This window comes from Lotus japonicus, chromosome 1, assembly GCF_012489685.1.
Source record: "Lotus japonicus ecotype B-129 chromosome 1, LjGifu_v1.2".
Taxonomy (NCBI): Eukaryota; Viridiplantae; Streptophyta; class Magnoliopsida; order Fabales; family Fabaceae; genus Lotus; species Lotus japonicus.
Genome location: NC_080041.1, coordinates 25,453,768 through 25,467,735, shown reverse-complemented (window position 1 = coordinate 25,467,735; position 13,968 = coordinate 25,453,768). Strand labels below are relative to the sequence as shown.

Below are 13,968 nucleotides of genomic sequence, written 5' to 3'. Positions count from 1 at the left end.
TGTCCTGTTATGATTTCCACAACCAGCTACTTAGGTTACTTACCTTCATCACATAATCTGTGGGAGAAGCAATTAAGAGAGAATAGACAAAAATATACAACTTTGAAAGAGGAGCTTCTCCTGAATCCGGTAATGTATTGCTGATTTTTGCACTTTTCACATGTGCAGTATTAGTTGTATTAATCATTTACCCTGATATATCTTCTGTCATATGTGTTAAAATCATGTCTGCTCTTAAACCTCTGATGAATTTGATAAGTTGTATTAATCTGGTAATGTGATCTTTCCCCTAACGTTTTATATAATTAATTAGGATTCATGTCAAAACTTTCCTAGATTGAACTTTGGCCCTGCCATGTTAGAACTGTTAGTTATTGTGTAGGTGGACTTAAGAAAGAAAGGGAGATAAAAATGGGATTTACACCCCATGTGAGCAAAATAAGGCAGGTTACTCCATGAAATTAAGCTGTACTGTGAATTAATCTACTTGGAAAGAGATAATAATCATAATATTAAATTTCAAACAATGTCTTGTTGATCTTGTAGTCTTAAGTTTTAAATTTTTTCCATCCAGTCTAAATATTGCTTCAGAGAAAAACACCCTTTGGATCTTCTTCAACAGGCTTTTTTATTATATGACTCTTGAATTCTGAATATGATTTCTTCTGATAGGAACATTATGTGATTGAGATGTATGGGAAGTTCTCAAAGGCTTTTCAATGGAAAACAAGAAGAATTGTTTTAAGTAAGATAACATAGTTATAGGATTTAATGTCTCTTCATATGACATATCTTAGTATGAATAGAAAATTTATCATCTTTACGGGTTTGTGACAGGTTGCTCTCACAGACCATTGCTTGGGTCTTGATATCTTGAACCTTTGTTTTGCATACAGAGGTTAATGCTTTTATTCTATTAATCCTTGCGCTACTCCTTGTATATTTTATAGACAAAAGTATCATACAGCTCTGGACCGGTTACCGACGTCAGCTACTTGTCCTAGTGCTTCCACCTTATAGAAGGTTTGTCCTAGTGCTTGCTTGTTTTCACAGTATGCAGTGCGAACATAGATTTTCTTGTCTACTGCTTTAAAACTCAAAAGTGGTCAGAATTGAAGAGTTTAGAACTGATTACACTGACATGAGTAATGAGAAAAATCTGTTTTATCAGTTAAGAGTACTTATTTATCAAATTATCTGCAGTGATTGGCTTGGCTACATCGAAATCTAAAAGTGATATTACTATTTCCAACCAGGGCGTGACCTTCCATCTTCATAAGGTACACACCCTTCTTTCGCAATTGTTCTCTTCTCACCAACACAAGTGAGGTCAAAAAATCTACTTGTGCAGCTCAATTCAACATGTACTAAAGTGAATAGAAGAAAGAAAAACAACAACCAAGTTTAAGTATTTCGCAGCTCGTACAGATTTTTATGTTTTGTCCTAGCTCATGTTTCACATTTTTCCTGAGTTATGACATTATGCAGAAAGTAATGTTTTTACACTAAAAAAAACTTAAGAGGCACTACTCTTGCTCACATTTCGGTTGCCTCTTTCTGTTTCTCTTTCTCTTAATCAATTTGCATGTTCAAAGAGTTATGACTTATGTTTCTAGTTTAAGAGGTCAGGAAGGCCTTGAAAGAAAAGAAACTTGCAAAGACCAGGAAGCCACAGGCTGAGATAATTGAGAAACCACACACAAATACATCCCAGGTATTATCATATTCTCATCTCAACATCCCATATCTTCTTATTTCCTTTAAATTAACTACTATTCCACAAATAATATTCTAGTAGGAACGGTTTTTATTTATTTAATCAATCCCAATAGTGAATCTTTTAAATACTTGATCTAGCACATCACATGGCACAAGACCCATAAGTGCCGATAGTATGTATGTTGAGACAAGAAAGAACAAATGAGTGATTATGTATAGCAAAATTGTTTTAAAAAAATTCAAAATAGCAGAATTATAATTTCCACCTCAGCACAGGTTGTGGCGGTCTATAGCAAAGTTTGTGGCGGTCAGAAACCGCCAGAAATTTTTGTGGCATGAAAAACCAGCGGTCGAGTAAAAACCGCCACAAATACGGTTGTGGCATCCGGGAAGGTGGCGGGCATGATGACCGCCACGTAACCATTTAGTGGCGGTTATAAACCGCCACAATTTGCAAATTAGACCGCCACTAAAAATTCCTTTTTTTGTAGTGTTAATATATTATATGCAAATGAATTATAAAATTAGGAAATCTGTAGTTCGAAGATTTTAAGCTTTTCAAATTCGTTTTTATTGGCCCATAATATAAATATTTTATTATTTATTTTCAGTTTATTGAAATAATATCAATCTCCTATATTCCTTTTTTAATTAAAAAATAAACTCAATCCAATATATTATGTTAAAAAACAATAAAAAATTAGAAATAATTATGACTTCCTAACCCCCCTTTCTTATTGCAATCTATCCCAGCTTTCAAAATATTTTCAAATGTTTCCCGTTTAAATTCGGGTTATCTTTCATTGAAACCCTATTTTTCACAGCTGTTTTATTTGTTGATTTTCTTAAAAAATGATACTTTTAAATAACCTTTAATGTATTATCAAAAGCAATATTTCCCCTTATTATGCTGTTGGTTTCCCAATTCACCCTGTTAATTTTCCTAAGCCTATTGATTATTAACGTGTAGCTTCTCTCCCTTTTATATTCCCTTTTTGAGTTGCCCAAAAATATTTATTAAACATCATGTTTTCATTGGTAAATTATGGTTTTGCCTAATGTTTCTTATCTATTTTAAATAAAAAACCGTTTCTTAAGGGACGAATAAACCATTCATCTTCCCTACACCAAATGATTCTAGGTCTTTGTATCCATTACGATTAATTTGAAAAGCCATTTTACCTTCTTCTCACTTATTTCAAGTTGTTTCATAGTATTTGAAAGGTTATAGTCTGTAATTCATGTCTTAAGTGTATCTATAAATTCCCCTTCATGTACCTCTTACTCTATGTATCTCCCAATTTTTTAAAAGGCTTCTTGATTTCTTTACTTTGTGTCCTAATTTTATCCTCTGATTCTGTTCAGTCTTATTCCTTCACTGCACCCCAGAATTCCTAACACCAAAGATCATCCTTCCAATTTCTATAAATTCTTCCTACATGTGGTGAGTCGTGAGGAAGAGGTAGGAATAATTTCAACTTGTTTTATTCCACGATTTTTCAATCCCTTTGTAATATGTTTATTCTTGTGCAGTGTGAAGGTGAAGTGATGATGTGTTTTGTCAGGCAGTTCATGAATGAATTACAAGAGAATTGGATATTGATTGATGATGGTGGAAACAACAATGTGGTTAAGTTTAACATGAGTAATGTTCGTCCTAGACTAACCCTGAGTTGGTACCAGTTGAGGGATTTCTATGATTTGAAAGGAACTTGCCCAATATGGATGCATTTTATGGAAGATTCTGTATTCAACATTTCAATTTACAATAGTTATTGCAAGGAGATTTATGTACCTGGGGACCCTCTTCAGTATATTTACAAATCAGATGATGATGCTGATGATTTTTATAACGAACTTCCAAAAATCATTGATTCTTTATGTTTAAATGTTGATTCAATGAACCTCCCTCAACTTCAATCATTCCCACCTTCTGTTATATTGAATAGTACAATAGAGAATGATGGTTCAACTGTTTCAGAAACTAATGGTGTTGTTGCAACTGCCGAATTTAAAACATGTCAAGAAATTTATGGTGCAAGTGGACAAGAAGTTGATGCTGCCAATGATGAAGTTATTAATGATGTGTTTTGCTGCTGTTCAGTTCCAAAATGTTGGAGAAATTGATGGTGAACTCGTTCAATTTGATGGTGGCGTTCATGCTGAAGACGGTCCAGTTCATGTGGCGCCAATTCCTCATCCTTTGCCAGTTTATGAGTGCATTTTTACTTGCACCCTTACTAATGCTCAAGCCACTCGCAGTCAGTTGGTGAGTTTTCATTACTGAAGTTTTTTCCTTTGTGTTTACTTATTCATTTTTCCTTTAGTGATTTATATTCTAATGTTTTTTTCTATTGCTTTATATTCAGCATGTTCGAAAAAATGCTGCTTTGTATCTCAAATAAGCTGGTCTACATAGCTGGATCTTCATAGGTCCTACTAAAATTCCGCTTGAGTGTCAGATCCTGCTCCATCCATGATATGGATATGCAAAGATTGGATGTGGTTGAAAAATTTTCTGTGAAGTGAACCGCTTCTCCCCAAATGATAATTTGATCTTCGAATTCACCAACCCAGAAGAAGGAATTGCTTATGTTAACTATGTAAACTAGATTGCTATTTAATTAGGATTGGAGTTTCCTTTGGCATTCAATGTAAGGGTTATGCTTCTAGGGTTGTTTGTAGGTGTGGTTTGTTCATTAAATATCTTCTAAGTAGCAGTTTGGTTATCTCTCAATATTTAGCTCTTGAAGTCATGTGTAAAAGGTTTTAAATTTTGATTTAATGAATTGGAATTAAGTTGAATTTTGTAATTTTTTCCAATGTATCTAATTATATTTTGTAATGATCAAATTAATTTGTTTCTAAGAATTTATTTCGTTATATATATATAAGATTTCGACAATAAGAGATTCAGGACAATTGTTGGAGGTTTCATAAGCAGTGGCAACCATGGTCATATTTTGGAGGATTTTGGTGATGCCATACTCATTTTCACCATCAATATTCCATTCATAGACATTGTTGGCGCTAAAGCTTTTGAAATTTGAAGAATCCTTTTCTTCTAATAGGAGATCAGGAGCAGTGGCTCTTGGATAATAGAGTTTGGTTTCCCTCCTCCACTGATTCTTAGAATTGTGAATGACTGGGTTGACAGAAGGAATACTCTTGACAGATTGAACATCAGACTCTCCTTCTTCAATGTTGTTCAACAAAGAAGTAGAGGTATTACGCGTAGAACTCCGACGGATTACCGGTTCAGAAACTGCTGTTGGAGCAGCAGGAGCAGAGACTGCTTCTAGGGTAGTAGCAGGAGTTTCAGGAACCACCTGATTGAGAAGCTTGAGTTGCTCAACAACTATTTGGAGAAGCTCATTATCAGATTCATTTTTGGCACGAAGAGATTGAGCCGCGTGCCTATATATATATATATATATATATATATATATATATAAACAAATCATAAATATATGAACTTGCATAACCTTTATATAAGAAAATCAAATAATGATTTAAATCACAAGAATATCCATATCAGCCAAGGCTAGAATTAATGGCTTCATCCTATCCCATTGATATTCCCCAATTCATGAAGAGCAGAAGATCAATGGTGGCTAATATAAAAATAGAAATCTCACCTTAAGAATCCACCTTAATTTCATGTGTTTTTGCCACAGAAATCATGAACCTACCCCCTTTATAACCCCCCAAACCTAACAATAATAGAGAAAAACCTACCAAGTCCAGTGTAAGTGATTGATACTAGCTTGATTTTTTTTAACTTAGAGCTCCATGAATCAACGGTTTTTTTAAATGCATTTTGATTTTTTGGGTGTATATATATGTTTAGATGCTTTTTTATCTCTCTTTAAAAAGCGTCATGAACCGGATATATAGTTTTACAAGCTTGTAAATCCTTTGCATCATATCCCCAATATAACATACAATCATATGGACAGGCATCTATCTTGGTATAGTTCATACCAAGTTTGTTGATTACTTTCTTGGTCTCGTAAAAAGATGAAGGTGACTTAGCTTCTTCAAATGCATCTCTCAACAAATCTAGGATCATAGTCATTGCCTTGTTACTCATCCCACACAAAAATTTTATATGATACAATTTGAGTATAAACTCTAATTTTGTGTACTTGCTCCCTTCATATAATCTCTGACTCCCATCATTGAGAAACTTGTAAAATTTATTGTGATCCCCATTTAACCCTTCATTTAAGGTTTCATCCACGCCCCTTGGTTGGGATGAACCTACATTGTCACCATGTTGCCCATAGTTTCCAAATGCATCATTAATCATGTCCATCATATTTTCATCCATCATATTTTCATCATGCATGAAATGCCTCCTGCTCAACATCTTCGCTTCTAGAAGACTCTAACACTTGCTTCTCACCATGAAAATCCCATGTAACTTAATTTCATGGAAATGGTTTCAGTATCAAGTGATCATGAACAACTTCTCTAGTATGCCACTTCATAAACCCACATATGGGACATGGGCATCTTATTGTATCTCCAATAGCCTCATTCTCAAAAGCAAAATCTAGAAATTTACTCAATCCAATTGAGTATTCAATTGTATTTCGTGGCTTTTCAATCCACGTTCTATCCATTAATGAAGATACCTATACAAGTTAAAATCCACAAAAATTTCTAAGAGAAAGATTAAACAAATGAAGAAGGTCAAAACCAATGAAATAAGACTCAGAACAACTCAATATAACTACAGTATAATTTCAGTTTCGAATGAACTGCTTCCAATAGCAAGTCTTGAGGATTTTTTGAAGCTTCACCAATCTCAGCCTTCACTTTTAGAAGCTACATATAATTGCAGTATTAACAATAGCAGAAACCTCAGAAGGCTACGATGAGATATGTAAGCACTAAGCAGGTCCAAAGAAGTTACATTAATCTGTTAATCCAGTTTAGAAATATGCCAAACACAACAGCATAGTGGATAGAAATATAAGAACGCAATGGATGTCATAAACAGGTTCTTTGACTAGCTTTTCCAGTGTTTTTTTTCTTCCCATTTAGCATCAAATGCACAAAGAAACAATACTAGCAGCAAGCACAATTATTAGTTATCTTTACCTTGATTAGTCAAACTATTTGAATTGTATCAGCATGTGGATCTACATTATTTGTGAAAAAATGGCAGTAGCTAGGTTTTCATAAGATTTAGTGAATATATGGTTGGAATCTTCTTACAAATAGTTTGGAGAATTCAGGGAGCATGTTGTTAACGTTTACTAGTGGGTTGGTTATTTTGATTAAAAACCAGACAAGATAAAGCCTGGTTGTATGGTGCTAATGAATATACCACCATAGGAAGGGGAGAGTTACATATTTCATTCAATCCACAAGCAGGTAATGTGATAGTGGGTATATCTATTTTCTCCCCTGAAATTACAAGGGACTAGTTAACAGTTCAAAGCCCCTAATGCACACCAAGTTGCAGAATTCAGAGTGGAAAATGTAGTTCAAATCCCACAATTTACTTATAAATTTCAAGTGGTTTTTTTTACAGGATTTTCTTGATTGATTTAATTCAATTTCATGTCTATCCCTAAACCACACTAAAGCTCATCATTCAAAACAGTTCAAGAATTTTAGAAACTACGTCTAACCAAAGGAACCTATACAATTAACTTAACCAGAACACTGATTTTATATTTATTTGTTAAATTATGAGCTTAGTTCAAAACTATAGTCAATATGGTACATATACAACTTTAATTCACTCGTATAACCTGTATTGTGCTTATTAACTGCATAATTCACAAAATCAATTACTACTAGCATTGATAAGAACATACAACAATACTCATTAACTTCAATTCCAGATCTAATTGACAAAGCACATTAACCTCATATTCACACAATTATATAACATCATCAACTAAGCAATAATCACATCCAGCAACTAGTTTTCCCTCATATATAACATCTCAAGCCATGCATGCATCATTACTTAGTTTCATAATAAACGTCGACACACGCTACGCCTACACATGAGAAACCAGCAGCCTAGAAACACCATTTTAGATTCAAAAGCTTATACAAGATCTATTTCTTCCCTATAACAGAGGTTCTATGAAATTCAAAATTATCATCATCAACAACAACAATTATACAACATACCGTTGAATTGAGTCCTAGGCGATGAAGATAAAGAAACTTACTTGAACTGCCGCAACGTTTGCGTAGAGCTTGAATTGAGAGTCGAAACAGAAGAAATCGGTGGAAATCAGGAGGTTGAAATCAGGTTGAAATCGGTGTAAATTAGGTTGCAATCGGTGGAAATCGAGTGAGAATCTGGTTGCAATAGTGAGCTTCCATGTTTGAACGAGAATGAGAACGAGTTCTGTGTGAGAGTGAGAATGAGAACGAGAACGAGTGAGAGTGACAGTGAGAGTTAATTAATGAAACCCTTGCGGGGTTATTAATACTCTCCTTAACTATTAAAAATTAACGACATTTGCGGGGGTTATCAAAACCCCCGCTAAAAAACCCCCACTAAATAACGTTTTTATGTAGTGATTGTGGCATGTGTCGATTGGATATCATAGTGCATATATGTTTAGCGCGATCCTTTCAATATTCAATATGAAGTGCATGTCATCGCAAGGACTTACTTTGAAAAGTGAAAACCATAAATAATATGGAATTTATTTTCAAGAAATTATTTGAACATTTATATACAGGAGATAAAGTAGGGTTAAATATGTATTTGGTCCTTATAAAATAGAGCGGAATCTATATTGGTCCATGCAAATTCTTTTATAGAAATCAGTCCCTTTAAAAAATTTGAAGTACCCTTATGATGTCATTAACATGCCATTGACCATTTTTCCCCAATCACCGCCCCTACGTGGTGGTTGTATTAATCCTAGTCAGATGAAGATTAGGTGCCATGTGGACTTTTTCACTTATTTTGATTCATTAAAAAAATTTCATCTATTTTGGTTTCTTATCTTCTTCTTCTTATGTACCTAACATTAAACCACCTTCTGAGGCGGAGGCCATGGCTCCACCACCGACGACTACAACAACAACCACTACTTCAGGTCCTCCTTATCTTCAGCCATATCCACCAACAAATTAAAACCCTTATAAATGTTGATGATAACAAAATTAAAGTCATAAACATTAGATGATACCACTACAACAAAACGGACACTTAGCGGCGGGCATTCTGCGGCGGTTTCGCAAAAACCGCCGCAAAATGAGTAATTGAGGCGCTTGTTCAGGCGGTTAAGCCAGCCGCCGCAGTTTTTGTGCGATTTGCGGCGGTTATTTTCAATTATTAGCGGTTTTTTACGCGTTTGCGGCGGTTAAACCTGAGGCGGTTCAACCAGGCGCCGCAGAATGATTAAACCAGAAAACCTAAAATAAACCCCACCTCACTTCACGATTCCAAATCGCGATTTTCATCTCACCTCACTTCACGATTCCTTCACTGTTCTCAGCCTCTCTCAGATCGCATTCCTTCACTTCACGATTCCCACTCCATGGCGAACTCTGATTGAACCTCTCAGCGATGGCGAACTCCATGGCTTGAACCTTTCAGATCGCGACTCCCACCTCACCTCATGGATTGAAGGTAAGCACTTCGTTCTGGGTTTGGTTTCTTCGATTTCTTCCACTGCGATTTGATGGTTTGGTTTCTTCGATTTCTCACGATTAAATCATCGATTTCAGGTTTGTGGTTTGCTTAGGAATTAGGGCTCAAATTTCTCTTGTTTTGGCAAAATCGAGTGGTTTCCTGGGTTTGATTTCTTCCACTGCGCACGCTCTGCTTCGGATCCAAACAAGGTGAGCCCTCTCTGCTTCGATTTCTTCCATTCGTTCAAATTGAAGATGATTAGTGGTTTAAGTTTGATTTTGATTTTGAAATATGCACGTTTCTAGGTTTGATTACATCGCAGCTCTGAAGCTTCTGTATCCTTCTACCTGAACTGACTCATTGGCACATATAGTTCCACTTTCTTTTTCAGCCAATGCTATACCTATGTAGTGATATCAGTTGACTTGTGATAAATGGTTCAAATTATGTGTTTCTGGTTGTGGAATGATTTGTTCATGTACTGATCTAATTGCTCAAATAGGTCAATGCTAGAAAAATTTGTTTATCACACCCAATTAGTTTTGCACCTGAGATTTTGGTATAGTTCAATGCAGGAAAAATTGGTCACAGTGCCTTTCAAAAGTTTTCGTTTTATGAAATGTGTGATGTAACCCTGTTGTTGATTCTTTGAATAATTGGAGGAGCTCTTGCTGCTAAAATTGACGAAGCTGGTGTGTTGTCTTACTGATTTTCATTTTATAGCTTGAGACTTTTTGAAACTGTTTGATCCTTTGATTGGCAATTTTTCCTAATCCAGTCTTATTCCAAGTTGTCATTTGATATGCAATGCATCCAAATTTCAATAGGATTTTTTAGCTTTATCCTGTCAAATTACTTGTTGGTACTATATTGAACTTCTTTTGAGACTGAGTTTAGAACTAACAAAATTAATCTGCTTAACAACTGCAGGTGGCATTTAGGACCAAGGTATTTCACCCAAAGATCAACAGTAATGGCAGTATATGCCTTGACATTCTTAAAGAACAGTGGAGTCCAGCACTAACCATTTCCAAGGTTTGACTTCACATTGCTTGTTTATCTTTGATATAATGATATTTAATTATTTCACATGAGGTTTGAATTTTTTTTTTTATCCATGCTGATATTACTGAATGTAATTTCTGTATTACATATCCTGCCTGTTATGATTTATGAGCCCAATCACTGTATGTGGGAGTGTACTGGAGTAGTATATTCTCTGTCGGGTAATTGCTTGTGATTACTGAAATTAAGAAGTATAAGGGTGGTTGTGCCTTTGGTGCCTAAATGTTGGGAAATTGGAGCTTATATTACTGGAGTAGTATATTCTCTATTTCTAGATTCATGGTATAGAATGTTTTGATGGAATTTGTGATTAGACTTTTCAATTGTCTATAAGCCTGTTTTGCAACTGCAGATTTTACTGTCATGTACATAGAAGAAACGTTGGTATTGTTATACATAGTACTGTATAAGCCACAAGTAAAAGCACACACAACATTGGTACCTAGTTTAACTTGCAAGACATGTACTAGTGCCATGTTTGGGTTGTTCTTATCATGGAGCACGCATCAAAATAAATCTAAATTAGAAATTATGTATGCTTGACTTCAAAATTAGTTTGGTTTGAAAGCTAATAGAAGCTCATTATTCATCTAAACTTCTTAGCTGAAAATTGTATAATTTGTATGTGGCATATTTTATAGCTCAGACACTATTTATCAAAGGAATTGAGATATTCATACAAGTTTCTCATTGTAATTCAGATATGTAACCTATGAAGTAGAAATTCAACCTCCATTTGAGACTTTTGAGTAATTGGATGAAGACACATGCTATGACCAAATATTTCATTGTGTGGTTATTTTGCCTTTGCTCAATGAAATCACTTATTTTACAGCAAAAATGACCTCTAATAATTTTATAATTTAGTGGATACTATGTAATGTTTTTTTTGTTAGGAAATCGAAACTGGCCGATCCTATAGTAGAGCGGAAATGTACTCCATTTCACACAAGAAAAGTGATGGCTCTTTTGTAAATGAAGAAGCAAAACAAAAGAGTGTGAGTATAGTTACAAGTTTCTATTTCCTTTGAAAATTTTATAACGATCGAATATGCTTTGTGTGTTTGATGGCATGAACATGTTTAATTTTTTGTGTAGGATTTATTGGAGAAGGAACTTGAAAAGAATTGTTCTGAAGAGGCTGCCTATGTTAAAGTTTTTGGGAAAGATCGCCCAAGATACGTGAGAGGCATGGGCTTTGGTGTTTGTCCATCTCAAGTGTTGGAATCTGGTAGCAGCTCTAGTAGCTCGCAATTTGCTGGCATCACATTGGCTGAATGGAATGCCATGCAATCAAAATTTCAAGCTTTAGAGGAACGAATGAATTCTTTCATTCAACAGTTTGGAGGTCAAGGGCCACCTAACCAGGTATTGAAGCTTTAGATTTCAAGTGTGTTCATCTTGTTTCAATGTTTCCTCTGCTCTTCTCTGTTTTCTATTTATCTTTCACTCTTATCTTTGTATCCCTGCACTTTTGTATCAACATGTGATGATTTGAAGCTTCTTAGCAAATGAAAGAAACTGAAAGAAAATGTCGGAAAGTAGAGGAGTGCAGAGAAAGAGACTAAAATATGTTCTCTGAAAGTCTGAATATGGATTCTTGACTTTGATTAACTGTGAGCTGGTTTTATGCACATATAGTCTGGCCTCAATTCAGTTATCTTCAACTGCCCCCTAACTACCTTCTAATAGATAACTAATCCTGCTAGAACAAAACCATAATAGCTGAGCTGTCACCTGACTTGGGGAAGCTCTAGAAAAGAGATAGGTTTAAATTGCACCGATTTGAGCAATAAAGAATATATATGATGATGGATAATAATTAAGATCTTATCTCATGGATGTTGAGCAAAAGATTTTTCTATAATAGGTTTGAACCAGATATTGCTTGACTCCATACATTTTCAGTTTGCACATCCCAAAGTAGTCCCTCAACCTATGGTTTTCTTGGATGATGCAATCCTTACTTCTATTCTGTAAGTTTCTTTTTATGAATCATTTGAATACATTTGGGTGGATGAAAGTGCTAGTACATTTGACATATTTCCAAGGTGTTTGTAAGCTAAATATGATGTTAGCAAGTGTGCATGCTGTTTTATTTAAATAGATCATTTTATAAAGATTATAAGCTTCATTTTATTTAAAGAGGTCATTTTATAAAGATTATAAGCTTCATTTTATTTAAAGAGGTCATTTTATAAAGATTATAAGCTTCATTTTATTTAATGAGATCATATTATAAAGATTATATATTGATTGAATATATAATTTGACTTTTTAAAAAAATTGAAAAACAATTTCCGCAATTCAATGTAATAAAAAAATATTTTAAAAATCACTGTAGAAATTTGCGGCGATTAGAAACCGCCGCAAAATAGAGGCGGAAGAAATTACAGATTCTGCGGCGCTTTTAACCGCCGCTATATTCTGCGGCGGTTATTCCCACGGTTGGTCAAAAGCGCCGCAGAATGCCCCGCGACGCTCGTAACTGCGGCGCTTAAGGAAACGCCTCATTATACATTCTGCGGCGGTAAAACCGCCGCAAAATGCTTCCAAAAGCGCCGCAAAAAGCCTTTTTTTTGTAGTGTACGTCATACTTTGCATTTGGTGTGCACTACAAAATATATGATTATCAATATACAATGTCTTCCTGTGTCTCTTAAGTAAGATGATACGTCATACTTCCTAAAACTGATAGATGAGGAGGACCTGAAGTTGGATATTGCAGGAGAGTCACACTTAGCATACTCCTCACAAAGGTGTTAGCATTTGGTTTCTCTATAATTCCAAATAGTTTGGGATACCTTGAAAATTTACTAAACAACTTCTTTGCGCGTCATGCCTATTCAATTATAGAACGTCTATGAATGTTTACCAGATAATGGGTTTTGGTACAACTGTGATCAACTGGATAAATATCTTACCTCCAATGGGAAATCTGTAAAGGATAATTGGCAATCATAGTATCATTAGCTACAATATAAAACTGGGGGATCTGAATCAATTACCATCATATCTATTCTCTAGTATTTTCTCCTTTTAATTGTTTTCTTTATTCATGATTTCTCAGAACAATCCAACTCAAATATTGATTTTTTTCTAAACAATGAATCTTTAACCTGAAATTAAATATTCATGTCCTAGTTCCTTAGGTTCGGTACCAGTGACATAACCATTTTATTACTTTTGCAATAGGTTGTACTCGCTCTTTGTGTGTGTATTTGAAACATAACAAGTTTTTGTTGTCGTTGTTGGTTTTATTTTTCTTTTGTTATTTTTCCTACTTGGTGCGGTGCAAGTTCATGTTAATCAATCTCGTTAAGCTTGTTTTGTAGTTTGACAATAAAATTTAAAAGACAAGTCGCAAGCTAGAAATGGAACGTAGAGAATGGTTAGATATGGAGCGAGAGCCGCCACCACCACCATAAGAAAAGATAGTACAATAACATTTAACTCCCACCATTGGAGTATAAATGATAACATACACCACCTCGCAGTAGCTGATAAAATTTTTCAATCCAAGTCAGCTCTTATCTCGATGGTCAGAGCTTTGTGACCTA

At 34.8% G+C, this 13,968-nt stretch overlaps 1 protein-coding gene across 1 annotated transcript; it reads left to right on the top strand.

The window, feature by feature from the left end:
• Positions 1–8,941: 8,941 nt before the first annotated feature.
• On the top strand, positions 8,942–12,560 carry LOC130734257 (uncharacterized). Its single transcript, XM_057586600.1, has 6 exons — positions 8,942–9,340; positions 9,439–9,552; positions 10,274–10,378; positions 11,305–11,406; positions 11,507–11,776; positions 12,317–12,560. Exons 4-6 carry the CDS (start codon positions 11,341–11,343, stop codon positions 12,386–12,388), a joined length of 408 nt encoding a protein of 135 aa, XP_057442583.1. The 5' UTR covers positions 8,942–9,340; positions 9,439–9,552; positions 10,274–10,378; positions 11,305–11,340; the 3' UTR covers positions 12,389–12,560.
• The last annotated feature ends 1,408 nt before the right edge of the window (positions 12,561–13,968 follow it).

Coding starts and splice junctions, on each gene's coding strand:
- LOC130734257 (XM_057586600.1), top strand. CDS start 11,341: ATGTACTCCATTTCACACAAGAAAAGTGATGGCTCTTTTGTAAATGAA. Junction 11,407..11,506: donor AAGAAGCAAAACAAAAGAGT/GTGAGTATAGTT, acceptor TTTTTTGTGTAG/GATTTATTGGAGAAGGAACT. Junction 11,777..12,316: donor GTCAAGGGCCACCTAACCAG/GTATTGAAGCTT, acceptor ATACATTTTCAG/TTTGCACATCCCAAAGTAGT.